The 23,630-nt window shown below is 42.5% G+C and overlaps 1 protein-coding gene across 1 annotated transcript in view; it reads left to right on the forward strand.

Annotated features, from left to right (window-relative positions):
- MBOAT2 (membrane bound glycerophospholipid O-acyltransferase 2) overlaps window positions 1–23,630 on the forward strand; it is a 216,005-nt gene that overhangs the window by 132,199 nt on the left and 60,176 nt on the right. Inside the window, exons 4-5 of the mRNA XM_090032473.1 lie at window positions 14,150–14,245; window positions 19,584–19,639. Of these exons, the coding sequence (XP_089888599.1) occupies window positions 14,150–14,245; window positions 19,584–19,639 (152 nt within the window). The remainder of the gene's footprint in view (window positions 1–14,149; window positions 14,246–19,583; window positions 19,640–23,630) is intronic.

The following is a 23,630-nucleotide window of genomic DNA, read 5'->3' on the forward strand; positions in this document are numbered from 1 at the left end:
AGTGAAAACAAACAACACTCAGGGTATGGAGGGCTGGCAGGGCTACAGCTGGAGACTGGAAGGGAAGAGAAACACTTGCCACACTTCTGGAGCAGCATCTTGCTCAGGATTGGAGGAGGGAGGCTGCTCAAAGGTATTTCCGGCCCCGGAGAGGGGCAGAGAGGGGCAGTTCCCTGCTAGCCGTAGAGAGAGGAGTGGCTGAGCCTTCCGGCAGGCAAGGGTTGCAAAACTTGATGGAAGAGCCCTGCAGGTGTGACCCTGAGAAGGAGGCAGGCAGAGACCTGCACACACATGGCTTTGATAATCTCTGGAATAGTGTGTCAGCTGAGGATCTGGAAGAGAAGCCAGAGGAAACTGCTGTTCCAGGTTAGAGTCTTGCTGTACATGGGAGAGATCCCATTGGGACTGTAAATGTTCACAAAAACAGCGACTGGACTAGAAACCAGCAGCACACTTATAGAATGGGAAACTCCCTTCTTGAGAGCACGGAGGCAGAAAGGGATCTTGGAGTCATTATTGACTCCAAGATGAACATGGGCCGACAATGCGAGGTCTCGGTTGGCAGAGCTAACCGCACCTTGTCGTGCATCCACAGGTGCATCTCAAGTAAGGCCAGGGAGGTGATCCTCCCCCTATATGCGACACTGGTCAGGCCACAGCTGGAGTACTGTGTCCAGTTCTGTGAGCCCCATTTCAGGAGGGATGTGGACAACATTGAGAAGGTCCAGAGGAGGGCCACACACATGATCCAGGGACTACAGGGCAGACCCTACATTGAAAGACTGCGGGACCTAAACCTGTTCAGCCTTCACAAGAGAAGGCTGAGGGGGGACCTGGTGACTGTCTATAAACTCACTAAGGGGGACCAGAAGGGTTTAGGGGAGACGCTGTTTCCCCTAGCGCCCTCTGGCATGACAAGGAACAATGGACACAAGTTATTAGAGAGTCGATTTTAGATTACACATCCGCAAGAACTACTTCACAGTTAGGGCGGCTAGGAGCTGGAACCAGCTTCCTAGGGAAGTGGTGCTGGCTCCTACCCTGGGGATCTTTAAGAAGAGGCTTGATGACTACCTGGCTGGACTCATCTGAGTCCAGTCTTTTTCTCCCGCCCAGGCCGGGGTTGGGCTTGAAGATCTACAGGGTCCCTTCCGACCCTGATTCTATGATTCTAATTGATTTGTTTTGCTGTTGTGATTGGGATATAAGAACCTGACCCCAGGTGAAGAGGACATGGATTGAGCCTGGCAAGGAGACTGAGAACAGTCCGGGGGGGGGGGGGTTCCCTTTTTTTGATACTGGAGTATAGGCCAAGGCCAGCCCTGGAAGGGGTGCATCTAACCAAAGCCAAAGGTCACCCTGGTGGTAGAGGGCAGAATAATAGACTAACAGGCAGTACTGCGACTTGGCTACAGAGGATTTTGAGCACCATCTGGAGAGGCCAGGCTGGGGTAAAGGGGAGGTTTGGAAACCCCACAGAAGAAAATGGGGATTAAGACTGGGTAGGATCACCTTGGGCTTTGCCTCCTAGAATATGGTTTCATCAAAGTCATGGCAGGAGAGAAACACAAGATAAACTTCCTGGCAGACCAGGTGATCCGAAGCCAAGGTGCACCCTGTCACCGCCTGTTGGAAAATGAACTCAGGGCAGTGGTAGCAAGCCCTACAACACCTACAGCCGTCATGCTCTGGTTCCTCCAGCCCTGACTTTGTCCAGCAGGGACTGCTGCCATTTTTTCCTGGCCAGGCTGGTCTAGACTAGTGCCACTGGTGTTGCTCACTTTTCTGGAATAAGACCAGAGCTGCAGGAGAAGGTAATTGGGAGAGGCAAAAGGTCAGAGCCAGGCATAAGTGTGGGTGAGGGTAAGAGGTTTGGGGGAAGTTGCAGGAGGGTAGGGAGTGGGTAGGCAGGCACAGGCATGGGGGGAAAGGAGTAGGTGGCAGGGGAAAGGCACAGGTGGCAAGGGGGCATGTGGCAGTGGCAGGCTGGTATGGGGCAAATGGCAGGGGTGTAGGCACAGACACGGGGAGGAGGAGGGGCAGGGGAGCAAGGGGTGAGAATCTCCTCCCTTGACCCGTGCTACTGCTTTCCTGTCACAGCAGTTGTGGGATAAATTTAAGATGATTTTCCATTAATTAGATTCTATACATGGAAAGTTATAACACACTTATCATTTTCTGTATATAGAATCTAATTATCGGCAGAGGTAATATTAAATTTGAAGTCAACTTGGTTTTTGGTAAATACAGTACTTGAGTGGTTCTCTTAATTGGTAAAAAAAGTGAAGTATAATGTAATACTCTGTTCAATTTGTTTCTGAATTTCTGGAGCTGCCTGGGGGAGAAATTAGAACTCTTCTGTGTATGCCTAAAACCTAGAGGGCCGACAAGACAGGTCCAGAGATTTAACGCATGCTGGTCACTTGCTTAAGATGTGAGAAATTGGACGTGATGACTTGGGGAAATCTCATCCAGCCCCATGTACCCATTTCTTTAAATTAAAAATATGAATTCTTTATGACTTTCTCTGATGCAGTGAAAATGTGCTCCTTGTATGACATTGCATACTCTACAAGGCAGAAGAGCTATTGGTGTGAACAGTCTATTGATGTGTTAATGTACTTGTGGCTGAGGAAGGTGTGACACGTACATGTTTAACAATACAAAGTTAAAACTGAGGGGCATATATGAATCAAGCTTTATGTTTAGATGGCCAGAAAAAAATACAGAAAATTTTGCCATTTGACAGGACTTGAAAACTCTTTTAGATCAAAATGTCTTCTAGATATTAAATATTCAATTCCCATAACTTGACAAATGGAATTAACCAAAAAGAGACTATAATAGTGCATACATGATGAGGGAGGGAGAAGAAAAGTCTTCCCCCTCACCAATAGTAGCTGTAAAGTTAAATGGGGACTTGTCTTGATCAGCACCTTGATCAGCGTATTTCTGAAGGCTTCACTCTGTCCAATATTTATGCTAAAACTTGTAATATACGGTTTTAAAATGTATATGATAATTCTGTTTCTGGAGATATTTACCAGCTAGTTAACTACATCAGAGCATAATAATGTTCTATTTATAATGTTCTGTGCTCTGGAAAATACAGAATTAGGAAGGCCCTAACATGTGATGTGATGTGATAAACTAATGCAAAAAAATCAGAATATCTGTTTCAAGGGAAATAATATCCCAGTCGCTTCTACTCTCTTTATAAGAAAAGTGAACTGAGAAATGTTAAGGGCCAGAGCTTATTTCATGTTAAGCATCTAAATTCTACCTGGTTTTAGTCCCTGAAAAAATGTTAATACAAAAGGTATGTGGGAAGGGTTGTCCTTTTCTCTTTTTCTGTGGGTTAGTCTCAAGATTAAGATAGAAAATGTAGGTCCATTAATGTTTTTTTCAGGGACTTGAGTAGGGTGGAATAGGATTGCACTTGCAATTGTCTATGTGAAACTTAGTTAATAGGTGGAGTAAGATTTGACCTTAAATGCTTCGTGTGTTAATCCTTGCTTTGCTTTATTGAATTTTGATGGGAACTTCGCCCAGGCTAGATTGACTAATATATTTATTTTACATGCACTCAGTTGACAGATAAAACGATGTCATCCTGACAGAGGTCATGTGAAAAATTCTCAGATATACTTAAAATCCTTGTGCCTATTGACTGTTTATTGTAGAATCATTGAATTTTTGCTTTATGAGCTACTTTTGCTCTTGAGATTGTTTAAAACTAAAAAGAACAATGTTATTGAGACTTTCTTCATCTAGGAGCCCATAGCTGTGCAAATTCTGTTTACAATACTTAAGTGGGAAATGTGATCCACTTGATAGCACTTATGAATGCAATAGTAAGTTGTGGTTCTAGGCCTTTGCTTTCAAATGCTTTGACATGGGTAGAAACATTTTCTTTTGGATGAAATTTTGCTTTTTTTCTTTATGTAGTTGAGTGTTATCAGTTTGGTAACATTTCGTAATGTTTGGGTGTGCAAAATTCAATACTGCTATTTTCCTATGCTGAAGATGGTTAATTTGACAGATTACAAAACTGACTTAATTTAGTGTTCAAAAACACTTTTTTTGAGGATTGTTTTTAATTTAAAAAAACCCCTACAAAATTAACTTTTTGAAGAATTCAGCAATCAGCAAGTAGCATTATAAACTTTGAGTTATGTACATTAGGATATGGTACAAATTCTAATGAGTCTGTTAAAATTGTGGGGGGGGAGATTATATTGATGGATTTAATGTTTGAATTAAATTTTAAATTGGCTTATTACAAGAGTTGTGTCTTGCTTAGGCTAGGGACAGAAATTACACACAAACTGGTATAACTGATTGGAAACTGGTTCAGATCTGTAATGTAATAGAAGTCAGCACGCATAAACTGGTTTTCAAAATAGCCAAAACTGGTTTAAGATAAACCTGAATGGATGCAGTATCAGACTTAACTGATTTAGATTAAATCATTTTATTGAGCTTATGTCCCAGATCCCCTCCAGATTCAAGTTAACTCAGTGCTACAGCATCCCGTGATGCTTTGCACCTCCCCCTGCAACCCTCTCCTCTCAGGTTGGGAGGGCTTATCCTTGCCTAAGCTGTCTGCTCCAGCGGGCAGGGAGGCACACTCTAGAGCCCACAGGCTTCTGGCCCAGGCCACTGAGGCATGGGCCCATTTTCAAGATAAACAGTAAATGTCTTTTCACTTGCTTATCAGTTCAATCTGCACAAATTAAACTAACCTGCAAAGATTGAGTTGATTCAGGCTTGGGGGTTTTGACTGTCTGTACTTAGCCTTAAAGTGTATAGATCACTTTGAAGATGAAAATTGTTATACATGTACTGACTTTCATTATCTTCCTTAGTAGCTAAAATCTGTTCTTTGAACTCTTCCTGATTAACATACACTTTAGAACTACTGAATATTATAGTGGGTGAAATAAATTTATGGTTTTCAACTAATATAAGCAATACTGGGACAGGCTTTAGTAGTGTATATGTATAAAGCTAAATTGTGTATTGAGAAAGAACTTACAAAATTGAATCCAAGATCTAATCCAGAAAGTGTATTTTCTGCTGTGCCCCTAAGGCATCATTTTAAATGAGCTAATGTGCATATAGATGCATCCAGAAGAAATCTTATATTATCTCATTATGATGGCTAACATATGTATGATAAATTATCTGAAAACATGGTTTTACATGGCCAGATTTTTCCAGTGCATCAGAACTGAGAAGAATACTGGGAAAAGTTGGAATCAACTGTTTTGTTTTTTTAAACAAAATAACCCTCTCACAGTTCTGCCAATAGACATGTAACTTGCAACTTTTGAGGTAGTGTAGGAGTGATATTGTATCTGTAATGGTCCAGAAATATGCAAAAGGCAACAATTTCTTAAGGTAATATCTTTTGCTAATTGTGTCTGCTACCCCTGCTAATTATTCTCAGCCCCTCCCATTGCTGTTTTTACTATCCTGTGCCTGGCTCTTTGTAATCAGATTTGAGGAAAAATGTCTTGCATTTGAAAACTTGTCTGACTTCAGCCCAACTACATAGTGGTCTAATAAAAGATATCACTATAAGAAATCCACACCTTTCACAACTTTTGAGGTGAAACCCTGCATCTTGTAGCTGGTAAAATCAAGTGGAGTAGGAAGGTGTTTGGGAACCATCTTTCCCCTGAGGGCAAGTTGCCATTTGGACTCCTATTCAAGTGTCTATTATTAGATGGTGACTGTCTTGGCAAATACTGCTCTAACCTACTTTTTAGAAGAAGATGATTGGGAAAGTTGTGGCAAAGCAGTTCTATTTTGTGTCTTTACTTGATCATTTTAGTGTAGCTTTTATCTTAAATATGGCACAGGACCTGCACAAGTTCATTGGTGAGTTGACCTCTGTTACCAAGACATTCTTTTTCTTTCCCGACATTAAAACAAATGTCTTAGTGCTACAAATTAGATCTTCAAAAAATCACTTTTTAGTGAATGAGTATGTTGCAGCTACTCTCTTGATTTGTACTGAAGAAAGATACACGTTTTAATAACAAGAAAAAACAACTTTAAGAAAACAACTAAACATAGCTACTATTAGCATACAGTGCTAAATTGTCTAGCTAAGAGGAATGATTACATTTTGCAAATTCTGATTCTTTCACTAATACTGGGGCCTAATACCTGTGGGAATGTTTACAGGAACCCCTACTGGCTCTTTTGGGAGCTGTTGGGTATAGTGTTTACAATGTAGGATAGGTCCCTTAAGAATCAAAGGTCCTTACCATGTATGTGCTTTAACATGGTAATAGTGAATTGTTAAAGATAAAGTTTATATATGGAACATACCCGTATCTCTTCCTATCTGACCCTGCAATGAAGGCATGGATCTTTGCCCCTAGCATATCTGACAATGCAGGACATGCAGTTTTTTGGGATTGAGATCCTAATGGTGAGATTTGAATGAGATTCTTCAGATCCTAATGGTGCAACTGCAGTGTGGGGAGTCTGCAATATCCATAGTGCTGGTGCAGCCCAGCATTGGAGAACTGGAGAGTCAGTAGGTGGGGCTGATTTGTGAATTGAGTGGGGAGCAGCTTGGTTCCCAGTGGAAGCATGCAACTGGGAAGTTCTCTGTTCCCAGCTAGTCATGAGGTAGAGAATGAGGTTCGTGCATCCAGAATCTGGGGAGTTCTCAGCTGCCCAGGTCATGCCCCGAGCCCCATAATTTCCACCCTGCAGTGCATACAGGTGGGCACTGGGGAACTTGAGTTCTTAACTGCCCTTTTTATTCATGTGGTGGGAGTCCATATGTTCTCCATGCAGAAAGATTTTAAAACCACATTGTGCAGCCCAGTATTGCATGTCACGTGTTCAAAGTAGGGCGTGCTAAACCACAAAAATATTCTGTATCAAATGTGGAACATCTTTGTGGCTTCTTTTCCATGTTATTGTGCTGTACATTTGCCAAACATGTGGCATGCTGTAGTTTGTGGTAGACTTACTGTGATTATATCTAACATCTGCTACGGGCCTTCAGTGTTGCAATGTATTCTAGCTTTGCCTGATAACAGAACCTTAAGTTCTGGCAAAGTTTGTCTTTTGTTTCTGTGTTTTGTTTTTGCCGTTTGGGATTAAACCTATTGGTGCTTGGTCTTTCAAATGACAGTTTTTGTTTAACAAGACTGGGGAAGACTACTTGCCAATTAAAAAAAACAAACAAAAAAGTAGGGCTGTCAAACTATTAAAAAATTTGATTGTGATTAAAAAAAAAAAAAATTAGTTGCAATTAATTGCAATTTTAATCGCACAGCTAAAAATTCAAAATTATGTGCAGAAAAATGCAAAATTAGGCAGTTACCTTGCATGTTTGAGGGGTGTGTGGGGAGGATTTGTGAAGGTGTAGTGGGGCTCTGTGTTTGTGTTTTTGTGTGTGTGTGTAATGCTTGGAACCTTAGAAGGGGGAATCCCTGCATGCCCTGGCAGGATGCGGGGTACAGTGGGTCAGGAGCAGGGGTGGAGGGGGCTGTGGCTTGGGAGTGAGGTGCAGCCATGCACGTAGACAGACACACGCAGACAAGCACAGGCACAGACATGCGCAGTTACAGCCACAGACACACGTGCAGACACACTGCCCTGCAGGTAAGTCTGTGGAGGGAGGGGGTGTGGGAGAGGGGAGGGTTGGCGGGGCAGATCAAGGACCCCATGGTGAGGGAGGAGTGGGGCAGGGGCGGAGGCTGGGGTGAATGGGTCCCCAGAGTTGGGACGGAGCTGCGGGCTGTTCATCCAGGGGTATGGGGGTGGGGGAAGCATGGCACCCCACCTGTGTGTGCACCTTTGTAGGCAGCATGGGGGTCACGTGTCCCCCAGATTTGTGCATAGGGTAGAGGCAGGCCCACAACAGGCTGGGGCTCTGCACCCTGTTGCCTCTGCCTTTGCGGGAGCTGCTCACTGGCTGCACCATGTCCTCTGCCTCCCCAACCACACGAATTACAAAATGATATATCCCACAGCTCCCAGAGCAAAGGCAACAGGGCATGGAGCCCCATGTTGCAGCAGGCAGCCTGCCTCTGCCCCACACACACATCCCTGGGGGTGCGCACATCGGCAGGGAGCCACGCCTCTGGACAAGCCACCTGCGGCTCCGTCCCATGACCTGCCCCGGGTCCTATTCACCCCTGCCCCTTTCCCACTCTCTCCATCACTGGGGGCCTCCATCTGTCCCCCCATGCCCCTCTACTCCCCTCTACTTCCCCATGCCCCTCCCCTCCCCTCCACAGACTTATCTACAGGGCACTGCTCTACATGCCACTGGGCTGCGTTCCTAGCTGAGTGCAGGCTGCAGCTGCTCGTCTGTGTGGGTCCCTCTCCTCCTGTTTCTCCCCCCCCCCCCCCCCCCCCCCCCCAAACACTGCAGCCATGCAGGCTGCCAGTCCAACTCACACCTGGGTTGCTTTGTGGCTCCTTTGCAGTACCACCACTGCCCTGATGAGTGGTCTGGAAGTGGTGGTGACAGTAGTGGAATGGAGGCTGGGCATGGGCTTCAAAGCCATATGTGCAATTAACACATTACTTGATTCTTGCATTAATTTTTTTTAATGTGCTGATCACGTGCATTAACTGCTCTTTAATTGACAGCCCTTAAAAAAAAAATTTAAAAAAAGTCAAGCAATATGCAAAAACCTATTAAGATTTGACTCTTCACATTTTGGAAGAAATGGACCTACTATATTGCTTTCTGGTTTTTAAAATAACATTTAATATTAATTGTTGTAATAAAGCTTACAGCTAGGTGAACTGCTTAAAATGAATGAATATGCTATAGGACCAGGTGGGCAAAATACAGCCCATGGGCTGGATCCAGCCCACAGCTGGTCTTTGTCTGGCCTGTGGCAGGTCCCTTGGTCCTGCCTGGCCCAGGCACCATCTGGCCGTGGTGTGTCCTGCAGGCACTAGGGCATGCAGTGGGGCTAGGGCAGCTCCGTGGCTGGACTGTCTTTCTAGGCCCCTGTCCCCTGTCTTTCTAAGACCCTGTCCCCACAGTACCAGTGGGGGCCTGTGCTGCATAGCCCCAGCCCCATGCAACCCATCCCTGCTCTGGGCTCACCTGGCTAGGCTCAACAGCAGTAGCACGGGACAGAAGCTGCTGCTTAGTGTGAAGTAAAAGTGGCCCCAATCCCTCGCCACTGCTGGCGCTTCCTGGTGCAGCTGCTCAGAGCCTGTGCTGTTCTGGGCTATCCTGCTTCTGCTCTGTGCTGTCACCACTGCCCTGCCAGGCAGCCCAGAGGCAGCGGTGACACAGTGTAGACACAGGGCAGCCCCATGTGGGCTCTGGGTGGTTACACCAGGAATCACTGGCAGTGGCGATGGGAAGGGGCTACTCTTACACCATGCAGAGCAGCAGCTTCTGTCCCTCATTGCTGCTGCTGAGCCTGGGTAGGCGAGTGTAGAGCAGGAGTGGGGCACACGGGTTCAGGGCTGTGGCGCAGATGCCTGCTGGTACCATGGGGCTGGGCCTGGGGGGCCCAGGTGTTGGCGGCAGCCAGAAAGAGTCACTGCCACCTGCACTAACTAGAAAGGCAGTCCAGCTTCAGAGCCACGCCAGCCCCACTGCATGCCAAGGGGGCAGCAGGATGCACCACAGGAGGGCGGTACAGAGTGGGCTGGGTCTGGGCTGTGCCCCAGTTCCTGCTGATCTGCTCTGGTAGTGATGAGTCCAGAGGAGGCATGGGACGTGCTGGGGCTATGCACTGTTGGTGGTGGTGAGGTACCACAGATCACATGGGCTGCAGGCTGTTGTGGGCTGAATGGCTCCGGTGCACACGAGGGTCTTCCATGCACACCCCACCATAACCAAAGTTTCCCTCGCACACAATCTGCACAACCCACAAACATCTCGCCTACCTGCACCCTCCCCCCCAACACATGTGCATCTCTGGGGGGAGCCCCATGCACCCATACCCCCTATGCACACCCCCAACCACCTTCCCCTTCCAAATACCCCACAGCCCACCACAAAACCGATACTCATACATCCCCACAAATCCCCCATACCCACCCACCCACCCCCAGAAATCCCATACCCACCCACCCTTCCCCTTCCCCAATATACAAGAGTAAGACTTCATTTTGAGCTATTATGCAATCACTTCTATATATACATTCTATATATACAACAAAACACACAAAAATCAGGGCAAAAATATTTTTTTAATAAAATTAAAATATGCTATTGTCAATGTTTGATTTTTGGGGAAAAAACAAATTATATACTGTTTCAAGATGGCATACCCCCTTCCCAAAAGAAGTACTTCTGGGGGCAAAGGGAGGGTCTTCCGGTGGCAAAGGTCAGAGGTTAGGAGATGGAACTTCTGGTCCCAAGATGGCCAGTGCGTGGGACACCTGTTAAGGGGTAGGACTACCTTTGTGGCCCTTGTCAGCTTGCCACAACTCATTAAGCAGCCCTTCAGTCAAAATAATTGCCTGCCCCTGCTATAGGAGGAGCTGGTGGCTTTTCTTATAGCATATTTTTCCTAACATTATATGATCGTGGGGCTCGTTGTTTGTGCTCACTATTACTTTGGTGAATACAATGTAGAAATGTCCAAGAGAACATAGTTAACTGTCTTCAGTGTACAGTTTGGAAGACATGCATTAAATAAGCCCTGAGGCCAAATATTGAATGTAGAGATTTAAAAAAAAATCTTGAATAATTATCCATTGCTTGAATGAGACGCGTCCTGTAGAGGCAGTACTGTGTGATCTTGTCATTTAAGGTGAATAATGTAGTGCTTGCATACAAAGGGGTTGGATATAGGTTAGGTTTCCTAACTCTTCAGTTGACCTTGTGATCACAATGTTCTTTCAATGTAGGTTTTATATAGTATAAATTTCCCTGGTGTAACAGTAGGTCTTCATAATTAGTCTTTTAAATATACCTATGAATTTATCATTACAATTATTACTATGTAAAATAAAAACTGGCACTGCTTTCCTTCCCTCTCAATTCAGCTGCCTAAACCACAGATGTATGCAAATACAGTTCTTTCCCCATCTAACAGATGTTTCATATGGTACTAGTCTGAATTATGAAAGTTGTGGTACTGCTATGTTTGCGATTATATTTTTTTTCAGCACGCCTGTAACTTACTTGAGACAGGCTGGCTAATAATGGATTCACTTCTGTAATACATAGCTTGTTTCATTTGCAAGCTAAAAACGTTTTTACCTTATACTTCATGAAAAAAAATAGCTTAATTATCTTCTCTAGTTTCTGTCTTGATGTATCATTTTCTAAACATCTTCATCTGTAAATCTTCATTAAATTGTATAAAACATAGATGTATAGGTCATTCAGACTGAAGAACATGAAATTTTAATGAAAGAAAGGACTAATCTGAGAGACGTCAAGGTGCACATAGCAACAAACTACATACTGGTACCTAACTATTTTGTACCAGTTCTCCAGCCAGTTTTTTTTTTTTTTTTAATAATAAAGATAAATGGTATGAAAGAATTTATCTCCTAATTCATGCTGGTTTCAGCTTTACTAGAATAAGTAATCCAGAAAATGTTATTTCTAAATGGGATCAGATGCACCATAAATCTAAAAATGTTGAATTATTTAGCTCAAATAAATAATTCAGCATTGTATAATGTATATAAATGAAAGTGTAGAGGGATTGTGTCAGTTTAAGATCTTGTTATATTAAAAATGTTATTTTGAATCCTACGATTTCACAGATATAATATGCTTTTTTGCTAAGATTTTATTTATAGTGGTGTTTTCTGAACACCAACAAGGGTTTTTTTTTAAGTACTTGTTGCTATCTCATTCATCTTCTAGTTCCTTTCATCCTCGCTTACATTGTTGATGTATGTCGCAGATGTCTAGCAGATCCTTTAATTTTATTATCGCAAATAGTCCCTTTTGAAATCTGTGGAACTATTTGTGATGATAAATTGCAGACAAAAGTGAAAGATTATGGTTTAAGGCTAATTCCTTGGCAGCAGTTCACATGTAAAGTGAAGGTACTTATCTAGCACACTTTGGAATCTGTATTAACAGAACTATATTTATATAGTGCCAAATTGTGCTAATGGATGGATCTTTCCAAAAGCTTGCATGTAAACTGGTATGTGCTGTAGAGGGTGTGTGTGTGTGTGTGTGTGTGTGTGTACATGCATGCATGCATGCATACATACACACCTGTATATACAAGATCATATGTGTATATACATATACATTTACATATACATAGATAAAATAAGCATTTTGTGTGTGCACACGCGCGTACACATACGATTGTGTGTACTAGGTCCTGGGAGCTGGTGGAAGAAAGGGAAGGGCAAGGGTCACATGCAGCACAGTTCACCCGGGCCCTGTGGTGCAGGTGCCTTCTGTCCCTCTTCCTTCCCCTTTTCTTTCCCCCGTCCATCCTGTGGGTGCCCTCACAGTGTTTCTCATGGGGCTGAGCCCTGCCTGCTCCCACCCAGGGCAGCCTACACTGCCCTCCTGCTGACACTTGGTCCCAGCACTAGCCAACATGTGCATCTTCTCAGTGGGGGCTGCTTTCAGTAAGGCTGCAGCTGCCTGGATACTGCTCAGCTCCCCCCCCAATCTTCAGCAGCTCCTGCTCCTCTTGCCCCTGCTGTGCTGCTCTCGGCTGGGGGGAAGCTACAGCTGGGCAGTTCCTGCCCCAGTGCATGGGGCTTCAGCTCTTGCTCCAGCTCCCAGCTCACTTCCACCCACTTGGCCACCAGCAGATGGCTGCTTATTGTGCTGGGTGGACAGATGCAGGTTTCCCCCACCTCCACGTGGAGCAGCAGTCAGAGGAGGAGGAGCTGCTGGAGCGGGGCAGGGGCAATCAGTACCCAGGCAGCTGCAGCTGCACTGAGAGCAGCCCAACCAGAAAGCTGTGTGCTGGCCAGAGCTGGCAGGTGTGGGTGAAAGCACAGCACAGGCTGCCCCATGTGGGAGCAGGTGGGGCCTGGCCCCATGCAGAGCGCCAGGCAGGGGCAGCCATAGGCCAGATCCAATCGGTGGACTGGATCTGCCTTGCAGGCTGTATGTTTCCTGCCCCCGAGGGGGAAGGGCAGTGCATGCATGCATACACATGCATACATGCACGCAGTGTCACATTTGTGCAGTGTACACAAACACATTTATCTACACATATATAAAATCGTGTGCGTGCGTCTGTGTGTATAATATAAAAAAATACGTAGAATTACGTATATCTTTCTATAATCTATAAATTTACTTACGTTAGTTGAATGCTTAGACTTAATTTGAGAGAGAAAATATATGGTTATTTTTTTTCAAGAAAAAAAAAAGCACTAATGTGCCTGTGAAACAAATGAATTGCTTCATTTAATCCCTCCGTCAACAGATGCAGTGGGATTTAGGGTGTTCATGGAATAGAATTGATGCAGTTCATTGAGAAGGATCTTAATCTACACATTACTTCATACAATTATATTAATTTTTTTGTTAATTTGAATTTTGGGGAAAAGGGAAAGAACAGGATAAGTTGCTAAATGGATTTTTTTCATTGTTACAGCCCTTGTAGTTTTTTACGATGGCACTTTGAATGACTCTGTGTATATGAATAAACACACTATAAACTGCTACACTAGATATTTTTTTTCTTTTGCACATTCATAGAAAATGAATCATAGGGTAGGATAGGATATTGAAAATGAGTCGTAGGATATTCCTATCCTATCACAGTCAATAGCTTTTAAACATACCCCGGTCGTATAAAAACTTGAAATTGGGTAATGTTCATCTAAAACATAATGAAAAAATAAGTGACCATACCTAATAGTTCAAACATAAGGAATGAGTTTTTGATGTGTTTTGGTTCAAGGACAACTAAGATGTGGCCTGTGGAGGAGCCATGTCATCTGGCTTGCAGTGCTTCCCACAGGTCTGGACTTTTTGCAGCAGGGTCACCAGGTTAGCACCAATTGCTGTGGACTGGGTACACATACTGGATTGAGGTTGCAGGGGCAGATGAGTTGAGTGCCACTGTTTTTAATCCAAACACAAACTACCTGTAATCTGGAATGGTGAAGGAATAAGCTTTCATTGCTTGCTGCTTTTCCTTTTGAATGATTAAATCCAACATAACTGTTTATTTTTCCTTTGCAGATATTGCTTTGTTTTTGCTTTGGGATACCTCACTGTGTGCCAAATTACTAGAGTCTATATATTTGATTATGGACAATATTCTGCTGATTTTTCTGGGTAAGAAGAAAATTATATATTTTAGTTTTCCCTCCCATCGACATGTAGTAAAGCTTGCTTGATATGTTACTGTATTTACTTTGTTTTTTGTTTAATTTCACTGTGTGTACTTAGTTGTATGCAGTGAGCGTGTACCATTTCCTTTTTGAGCATGGACACTGAGAGGTGTATATATACTACATGCATATGAATATGGAATCCTTTAATGGCCCTGTCTGTCCTTGCTGAGCCAGCTCCTTGTGCCCCCTTGCATTCCTTGATGAAGGCATCAAGTACAAAGTGGCTCTCATCTGCCCTGAATTCCCTGTTACCATTCACAACAAGACTGAACCTGTACTGAATCCAACTCCCTTTTGATATTTATTTCAGATGGTACTTTTCCTTAAAGTGTGGCAAGAGGTGGTAGGGGAAAATCCCTGTGTTGAAGGGCAAAATTGTGAGAGAGTTGGAAATGTCATACTCTTTCCTCTGCTTTCCAGTATGGCCCACACAATAGTGGGCATCGTATTGATTAGGTTGTTTTTGAAGAGTAAAAATATTATCCATAGAACAAAATGCTGGTGAGCTTTTTCTGTTTATTTGGAATATACTCTGCAGACTCTGGTTAACATAAGGTGTTTTGTTTTGGCACTCTTTTTAAAAGAAAGAGCTGTACTTAAACCCCCCTGTGTGTGCCTTTTAATATAGTGCAACATTAATTTTATATCTAACTTCCTGCTTGTTTCTTAATTAACTGCTTGAGGATTGTGGCACTATAATTATTTTGTTTGTCACCTTCATGCCATGTGATGGACAGAGTAGCATTTCCCAATATGCATTTAGTATAGCAGAATACGGCATAAGGTGGGTACTAGAGTTCGAACAATACACCATTAATTAAAAATTCTACAAGCTGGGGTGTGTTGTAAAATGAAGTACTGCTAACTCTTAAGTCACCATTATCTAAATAAACACATCACATTCCTACTGCGTTTAGGAAGGGAATTCCAGATGTTGTGCATTTAATAGCTAAAAGTTTAGTTGTTCAGGGATTTGAACTGTAAAGCAGCTTTGCAGACTGTACGCGGCCGACTGGACTACCAGCCAAACTGTGGAAATTGGGGACATGCGAGGCAGGGGGGCAGCAGAGCACTTGGTGAAGGTGGCTGTGGTGACAGCAGCAGAAGAGCTACACAGCAGTGGCTCCCCTTACGCATCCTCTGTGCTGGAGCCAGAGCTGGAGCTACTGCTGTAGCACAGGGCACAAGGGGGCTCCAGCTCCGGCACAAGGCAGAGACTGGCCTTGCCACTACTTGTTCTGCTACAACCCCTGCCTTTTGCCACTGCATTTTCTGCTGTCTCTCCCACTTCCAGCCATATGGAGCCCCATGGTGTGGGTCTGGCCTGGGGATCAGTGTAAGTTTGACACCCCTGCCCCAGAGGAGTAGTCTCCAACATTGCCTATTTTGGTGAGTATAAGTAGGAACATAGAGAACTGTGGAAGAGGAAGCCATGTAAATTTTTAAAACCAATGTAGGTATTCTAGTGTCAATGCAATAGTGACCTTAAATCTGTTCCTTGGGATGGCCTGCAGTAAGAATGTAATTATGATTAAGGCCTGCTAGTGCTTGTGACCTAGACTAAGTTTAGTTTAGTCTAAACTTTAAAAACTTTATTTTCACTTTTTTGTGATGTTGTTACAAGGTAGAATTATCAGTGTTTAGCCCTGGACAGATGAAATTCCAGCTCTAGTGTAAAAAACTACATCAAGGTAAAAGTAGAAGACAGATGATGCTGAGCTATTATTTTGCCTAAGCTGATGGAGCCTTACCTCTGAAGTTAGGGACAGACCCACAATTGATTCAATCTTTGCAGGTTAGTTTAATCTGGCTAGGCTGAACTGGTTTGTAACTGCACAGACATCCCCTCTGGATTGAGGAAATTCAGGCACATGCTTCGGGCAGTGGCTCAGGCAAGAAGGCAGGGGGTGCTAGAGCAGCCCTCCTTTCCATTCCACACTGCTGAGCTGAGGGGGTCGTGGCCAGACTCCAGCAGGATGCATGATTAGGGAAGGGTTCCTTCCCCCCCTTGATAACAGAGCATTTATCAGTTCTGCATTTAGCACCCCATCAGAAAACAAAGCCTCTCATTAGTTCAAGCTCCTTGGAGAAAGCTGTTTAAGAGGAAGGGAAACATTCCAAGGAGGGACATTACCAGCTACTTGTTGATTAGCTCCAAAAGACCTGAGTGGACACTGTCTTGTCTGCCTTTGTCCTGTCTGCCTTCACCTCTCAGCATCAGCTAGCATACCACATGCTGGCTATGGTCCATGCTGTGGGAGAGAGGAGGGAGGGGGATCCCTGCTTGAGCAGCAAGGGTGGGGTGGGGCAGGGGAGGCCAGGCAGATGCTGCTGTGTGTGCAAGTCTCTGCCGGAGATTCAGCAAGGGAGCAGAGGGGAGGGGCCAGCTCAGCTCTCTGGAGCAGAGACCTCAGCCCAGCCCAGAGAGCATGTCGGGATGCTGGGGGACTCTGATTTAACTTAAACCAGGAAGGGGTCTGGGACAGACATTGCATAAACTGGTTTGACCCAAATCAGTTAAGTCTAATATTACATTCAACCAGCTTTATCTCAGCCAATTTCAGCCATTTTCAGGCTGGTTTATATGCACTGAATATCTGTTCTATTACAGGTTTAAACCAATTTCCGAGCACTTAAACTGGTCTATGTATAATGTCTGTCTCTAGCCTGAAAGAATTAGGGGTAAAAGTCCATAGGTATAAATTGTGCTGTTTTAGTCCTGTGTCAGCATAGCCAGTTAGAATTTTAAGGCAAACAGGCTCCCTGCTGTATAGCTGAGAGATGTGTTAGTAGCTTTCTATTGTGTGCAGTTCCTCTGTCTGCTTGTTTTAAGCTTGTTCAGGTCCTTTGGGCACTTTCATTGTGTTTTTCTGTAGTTTTACTCCCAAAAGAAATGCCAGTATTTAACTTGATTCTGAATTTCCTGTATTTTTTACTACTTTGTTTTTAGACAATGAGAAGGTACCTGTAACTTTTTAAAACCTGTAAACAATCAATAGGTTCTTTCAAGCTAAAGTCCAAGTTAATACAAACTTGTTATCATGCAATAAAATAAGGAAGTGAAAATGGGAAATGGCATAGCAAATTATAAACAGTTCATTAAGGGGAAGGTCAAGAACCACACAGCTGTGCCTGTGACATGACATCATATATCCCATCAATGAGCAAACACCTTTTCCAATGTGTGTTCCTCTTTGAACATAAATTATTAAAAGGAGGAAAGTATCTGTACTGTGTATCTTTCTTTCCTCTGCATGACTGGTGAATTTTTTCCATTCAAATGAAATCTAAATAGGCATATTAGTTGTATGTATAAAATACCAAAGCCTATCCTGATTTCCACCTGAAGATGTGGCCAAAACAGGACAATATGTTGGTTCCTATAAGGATGTTGTTTTGTTAGTTTGTGATTTGTCACTGATCAGTTAAGTTAGATAATATCTATTTCCTCCCATATTTTTGGCTTCCAGTCTTTCTAGACCAGTCTTGCCACTATACTACTTGATGGTTAATGGAAGAGGTGCACTGATATATCGGTCCATATTGGATCAGCACCAATAGAAGGAAAATTGACATTATTGGCAATTAGCTTTTTTTTGGTTGGTGTAGTTGATTTAATGTCACCGATAAAGGCCACGTAGACAGCCACAGCATGCACATGGCCCGGAGTGCAGCCCAGCAGCTTGGAGAGTCTGTGAGGCGGGGAGGGTCATGAAGGAGGGAAGGGTCATGGGCACAGATTGAGGTCCTCACAGTGAGGGAGGAAATGGGGCTGGGGCAGGTGTTTCCCAGCCAGGATGGGGTATGGGATGGAGCTGTGGGCAACTTGTCCAGAGGGGCTGGGGTGGGGGAACAACTGTAGCCTCCCCTGTAGCCCTCCCCCCAGCACTGCCACTGCCTGCCCTGAGTGAAGCCCCAGCCCAGCCCTCCACAGTGGGCAGCCCACCCTCACCCCACACACGCATCCAGGGGGGCACATGTCCTCATGCCTCCTCTGGGGGTGTGCACAGTGGCGGGAGCCGTCCCCACTCCTCTTGCCTCCCGGACAAGCCAGCTGAGGCTCTGTCCTGCACCATGCCCCTCCCCGGCTGGCCAGCCCCTGCCCCTGCTGCACCCACCTCACACCCCTCCCTCCCTCCCTTACCATGGGGGCCTCGATCTGCACCTTCCCCCATGCCCCTTTCCTCCCCCATGCCCCGCAGACTTACTGGCCAGACTGCTCTCCAAGCTGCTGGGCTGCATATCGGCTTTTGAATTGGTATTGGTCGATTAGGGCTGGTTAATAATCAGCCATTGGTATCAGCCAAAAAAGTCTTTATTAATGCACCCCTAGTTAATGCCAGTCAGCCCACCGATATTTCTGCAATAATTAATTGGTATGAGACCCTACTGTACAGAATATTTTCCTGTTAGTTGGATGAAAATTCTAAATGTTTGGAAATTGGTACAAACAAGGACGATTTATTAAATATTCCAGCTTGGAATGCTTACTATCCAGTATGGATGTAAATAATTTAAAACAGAAGTCAGTGAAATGTATTAACAGGAAAAACTAGATGTACCAAGATTTCTGTATCTGACACAAAGGAATTACGTTCTGCTTCATTTTTTGGTATTTTCTTTAGTGCTTTCATTTAGTCATTTATAATTACTTTTGTTTTCAAAGGAAATTCCATTATATTTTATTAAATGTCTTTGGATTGAATGGAGCCAAACTAAGTTTTGAGGCATATTTTCAAGAATGTTTATTTGAGCAGAATCAGCTGTATATTCACTGCTGTTATATCTATTGCCCTGTGCATATTGCTGCCAGTAGATAGAACATGGAGAAATGTTCTTTGGTGCCCTTTTCCTCTTCCTTTTCCCACTGAAGAAAAGAAAGGGGAAAAAAAAAAAGCAAAGAAATTTAAATGATCTTCAGGGACATTTGTAGAAAAAATTCTGGTACTTGTTCATATGTGTATGACCCAATTCAACAAAATATACGCATAACTTTACCAAGCTATTTAATCCCTTCCAGGGAATGGTTATATCCTGACTCTGCAGGTGCCTTGTCTAAGACATGTCTTCCTTAGAGTATAAATCTAAGTCTTAGATTTATGTACTCCTGTGCATCTGAGGTCTAACAGTTAGACATTTCTTACCTCTCCTGTTGACAGTCTTCTAGTTTGTTGACAGTCATTCTGGATCACTAATCAATCTTTTTCTAATTATTTAACAAGAAGCTATGGTATGGGTCTTCTTTTCTAATATGTCTTTATTTTTCCCCCATGTAACAGCCCAATGATGATAATTACACAGAAGATCACTAGTTTGGCTTTTGAAATTCATGACGGTAAGGCTTATATGAACTTCTTCATGTGTTTGTCTTTAGTCTTCCTACATGCTATTGTGTTTGGGAAATTTTAAGCTGACTTCATAAGGTTAATTATACTAAACCAGTTATATTAACCTTGGTTTTTGATGGACAATTGGGTAAAGTTTTTTTTGCTAAGTGGTTGGTTCTTATAATATTTGATAAAGAACCAAGTGAGCAAAAAAAGGAAGTAGATTGCCCAGCACATGAGCCCTGAAAAGAAGCCTCTCTGTGCAGAAGATACCATGTTACCAAAACCTCCGTGTTCTTCTCTGCCCTCTTTCCAACATCTTTTGGTCTGTGGCATGAATTTCTACTCAGCGAGACTAATGAAATGCTGAGATCAGGATTAGGTAGCTGTGACTTCTGGGGTTTTAAAAGTATATCTTCTAATTTCTTTTGCTAATTTGTGTACCCCGTTTAATTATTTTATGATTTTTTTCATTATAAATGCATATGATCATTGAATTTATTAGGTTACTTTTGCTCAGCAGGTCTAAACATGGCCAAAGAGGGCATATAGTTATTATTTATGGTTTAACTGTTTTGAGAAAAGGTGATGGAATATAAATAGGCCCAGATAATGACTCCACATAAGTGAATCTTGAGGTTGGGACTTCGAAAACAGGCATCTACGTTCTTTGTCACATTCAGAAGTTAGAGAAAAAATAATCTTGATTTATGAGAGAGCCTAAGGGCACCTATACACATGCCTGATGCCTGCTCTGATGCATTCAGTCTGCTCAAGTGGTGGTTTAATTAGACTGCTCCAGCAGCCTTGGCATCTTGGGACTCATCTACAAAGTTCATTAATCTTAACTTTCCTGAGTGACTGTTTGTAGATGAAGCCCTAGATCCCTGTATTTCATAATGGTGGTGGGGATGCTTTAACTAAAGCTCGTTCAACACATCCCTGGTGTCATTTTGAAATGTGGGGACACTGAATACACAAGATGCTGTAGGCATTTTAATTAGGACGGCTCCCAAGAGCTGGTCTAATTAAAATGCCCCCATCCTGCAGCACATGTAAAGATGCCTGAAGAAAACATGCCAGCCACCCAGAGTAATCTAATAGCTTTAATGTACTTGGAGATAAAAATGAGTATGGGAGGAAGTTTTTGGATTATCTCTGTGGACAGCTGGAGTAAGCTATTTGCTTCACTGAAGCTAATAATGCCACAGTTTAATATGTTTGAACATATGCATGTTCACGTAATGGCCATAGTTCATTAATCTTAACTTTGCTGAGTGATTCATTGTAGATGAGGCCCTAGATATCAGCTAATATAAGCATGAAAAATTTGTTCAGTCTGTCATATATTAAAATGAGAAAAACCCCTTGCAGCTCCTTGCTGCAACTACTTTCTTTCCAACCTTTTTATAATACAAATGACACAGATCCAAATTAATAAAATAAATTTCCAGTCATTTTGAATGTAACACTCCAGAGCTAAAAAGGCATTCATTAATCTTCAACACTCTTCAGAAATGCATCTCTGTAGACTTTTGTGGTGCTGATCCAGATTGATATGGCTAAATGTTCACAAGAAACCAGCACTCTGATGTTCCTCATTCTGTAAACTCTTCCAGATATTATAAGTTCTGCATGGACTTTTCTTATCCAGTATATGTATGACCTGAGGAAAAGGCAGTTGATTCTTGAAAGCCTGTCGAGCAGCTGTCCCAACTATACAGCTGGTCTAATAAAAGATATCACAAAAAATCCTTGCCACTTTGTGACCTAAAACAAACTTACTCCAGTCTTTGATTTGTGCATCTTCCTTGCCTTTATCTCTACCTCTGTAGTTGTGGGTAATTGTGTTGTGTGTGCTGTCCATTCCACCTGGAACACTCTCACTATATATCTTTATGCACTTTTTTAGTGCTTACTGATACCAAGAAGCTCTATTGTTTTGGACCTTATCTTAACTAGACACAGATGCACAAAAGTATTTTGGTGCATGACCTTCATGGGAATTAAGTATCCTTGAGGATCTGAGCTGTAATCCTGGCCCTCAAGGTGTTAAAATTTAAAAAGAAATGACAGTCAAGGGTAGGAGGGGAAATTAACATTCAAAGTGGGGAGGTAACTTCCTAAATATGAGTATATTAGGTTAATGACACGTGTATCACATTTTTTAACTTCCATGTCAGTGTGCTTTTCAAAATAGTGCTATACATGATTTAACTATGGAGCTCATCAATCCCTGATAGCATCATGGCACCTTTATAAAACTTCAGAATAGATTAAACTTCTATATAGGAGGAAATGTGGAAGGGATATTTCAGTGCATTTGCACATCCCAAACTGGGAAAAATATTTTTTGTAATTGTCCAAAGATAAGGGTTCTTGAATTTCATTTTCTCTAAACTATCTGACACCACCTGCTCTCAGAGTGTCAAGCTGGTCTAGATGGATCCTGAGTCTGACCCGATGCAATGGTTTTCATGTCGCTAGATTAAGATGAGGCAAATAAGTCAAGTAAGGCAGGAACTTCCTAAGGATTTTTACTTCATTTTGTTCATTTATTTGCTTTATAAACATGATACAGTAATAGTTATGTGAGACTTTTTTCAATTTTTCACCAAATTAGAACTCTAAACTTTATTATAGAGCTTCAGACTGGTAGCAAGGTTGAAAGAATGGCTCTTAAAATATCATGATCTAATTATTAGTGATGTTGCTGTTCTTCTCTTGTATTGCCTAAAGGCTTCTAAACAGGGTATTAGTGCCCCATTGCACGCAGTGCTCCATGAAGAAATAACCAACACAGTCCTTGCCTCAGAACTCATAAAGTAGTATTTAAACAATATGTAGCAGGTGGTTAAACCAATTTCAGGAAGTGAGATGAGCAGTAGTAGGGGAGAAGCAGATCATATTAGGGAAAAATGTCTTTTAGTTGGTACTTACAGTGGTCTTACAAACAGTTGCCAGACTAAGTGTTTTTGGACATTCTGATCAGGACTACTTCTAAACGTAAATTAAATAGTAAAAACTGTGAAGGCAACACATGAAAAAAAGCAACTTGTATCATAAACATGGTACTGTTCCTTCTGGCTTGCAGCTGTTGACTAGCTGCCCACCCAAATTATGGTGTTATAGAATATAAAAAATTATTGGCAATAGTTTTCACAGCTACTTTCAAATAATGTAATAGTTCTAGAAGTCTTGAGATTTTTTTTCTCACTTTATGAATAAATCCTGTTTTCAGTTAACTTGAGAAATCAAAAGGGTATTCCGATTCAACTGTAAACACTTAAAACACACAGTTCAACTATCTTTCAGCATTATTTTAGTATGCTGTTCCAACTTGTGTTGCTTTTATCAACCACTACACTTCTGCACTTTAGATGTACTTTAAATTTCAATGCCGACTCAGAAAAATGAAACAGTTGTCAGTCAGAATTGATAATCTTTATACAGTTGTTTCACGATAGACCACATTCCTCTGTTTTGAATGAGTTATCATCTTTCCAGCATAAATGTGTCTGTTGCTTTGTGAAGTTTCTATTTGTTTAAGAAAGCTACTTTTTATATAGTGTGATCAACAAAAGAAATTTAAATGCCTCATCTCATTATATAGGATAGCAATGGAATTTTTACATTATATAACCTTTTCATTATTGCTGCTTTTGAAAAATGCTTTTGCATCTGTTTTATAGATATATTTTAGCACAAAAGTATATCTTAAAGAGTAGGAAGAAAATTGCCAGATCTGAAAATGGTAAGGTGAATGTACGCTTAAGCTGCATGTATATATTTGGTATCTGTCCCTTGCATAGCTCATCTTGACAAGATAAGCCCCAGTTTTATAAATGTTAGTTTTACACACAAAAAGGCAGCAGCTGTTTTCCAAGGAACATTCCTCTAATTCATCTGTTCTATTTCCATTTGGGCTCTAAATAAGTCAGTGAACCTAGACATATTTTAGCAACTTGAGACCTTCTCCTAGAAACTAGGATTTGCTCC

This window comes from Crocodylus siamensis, chromosome 1, assembly GCF_052110815.1.
Source record: "Crocodylus siamensis isolate JL-2025a chromosome 1, ASM5211081v1, whole genome shotgun sequence".
Lineage (NCBI taxonomy): Eukaryota > Metazoa > Chordata > Crocodylia > Crocodylidae > Crocodylus > Crocodylus siamensis.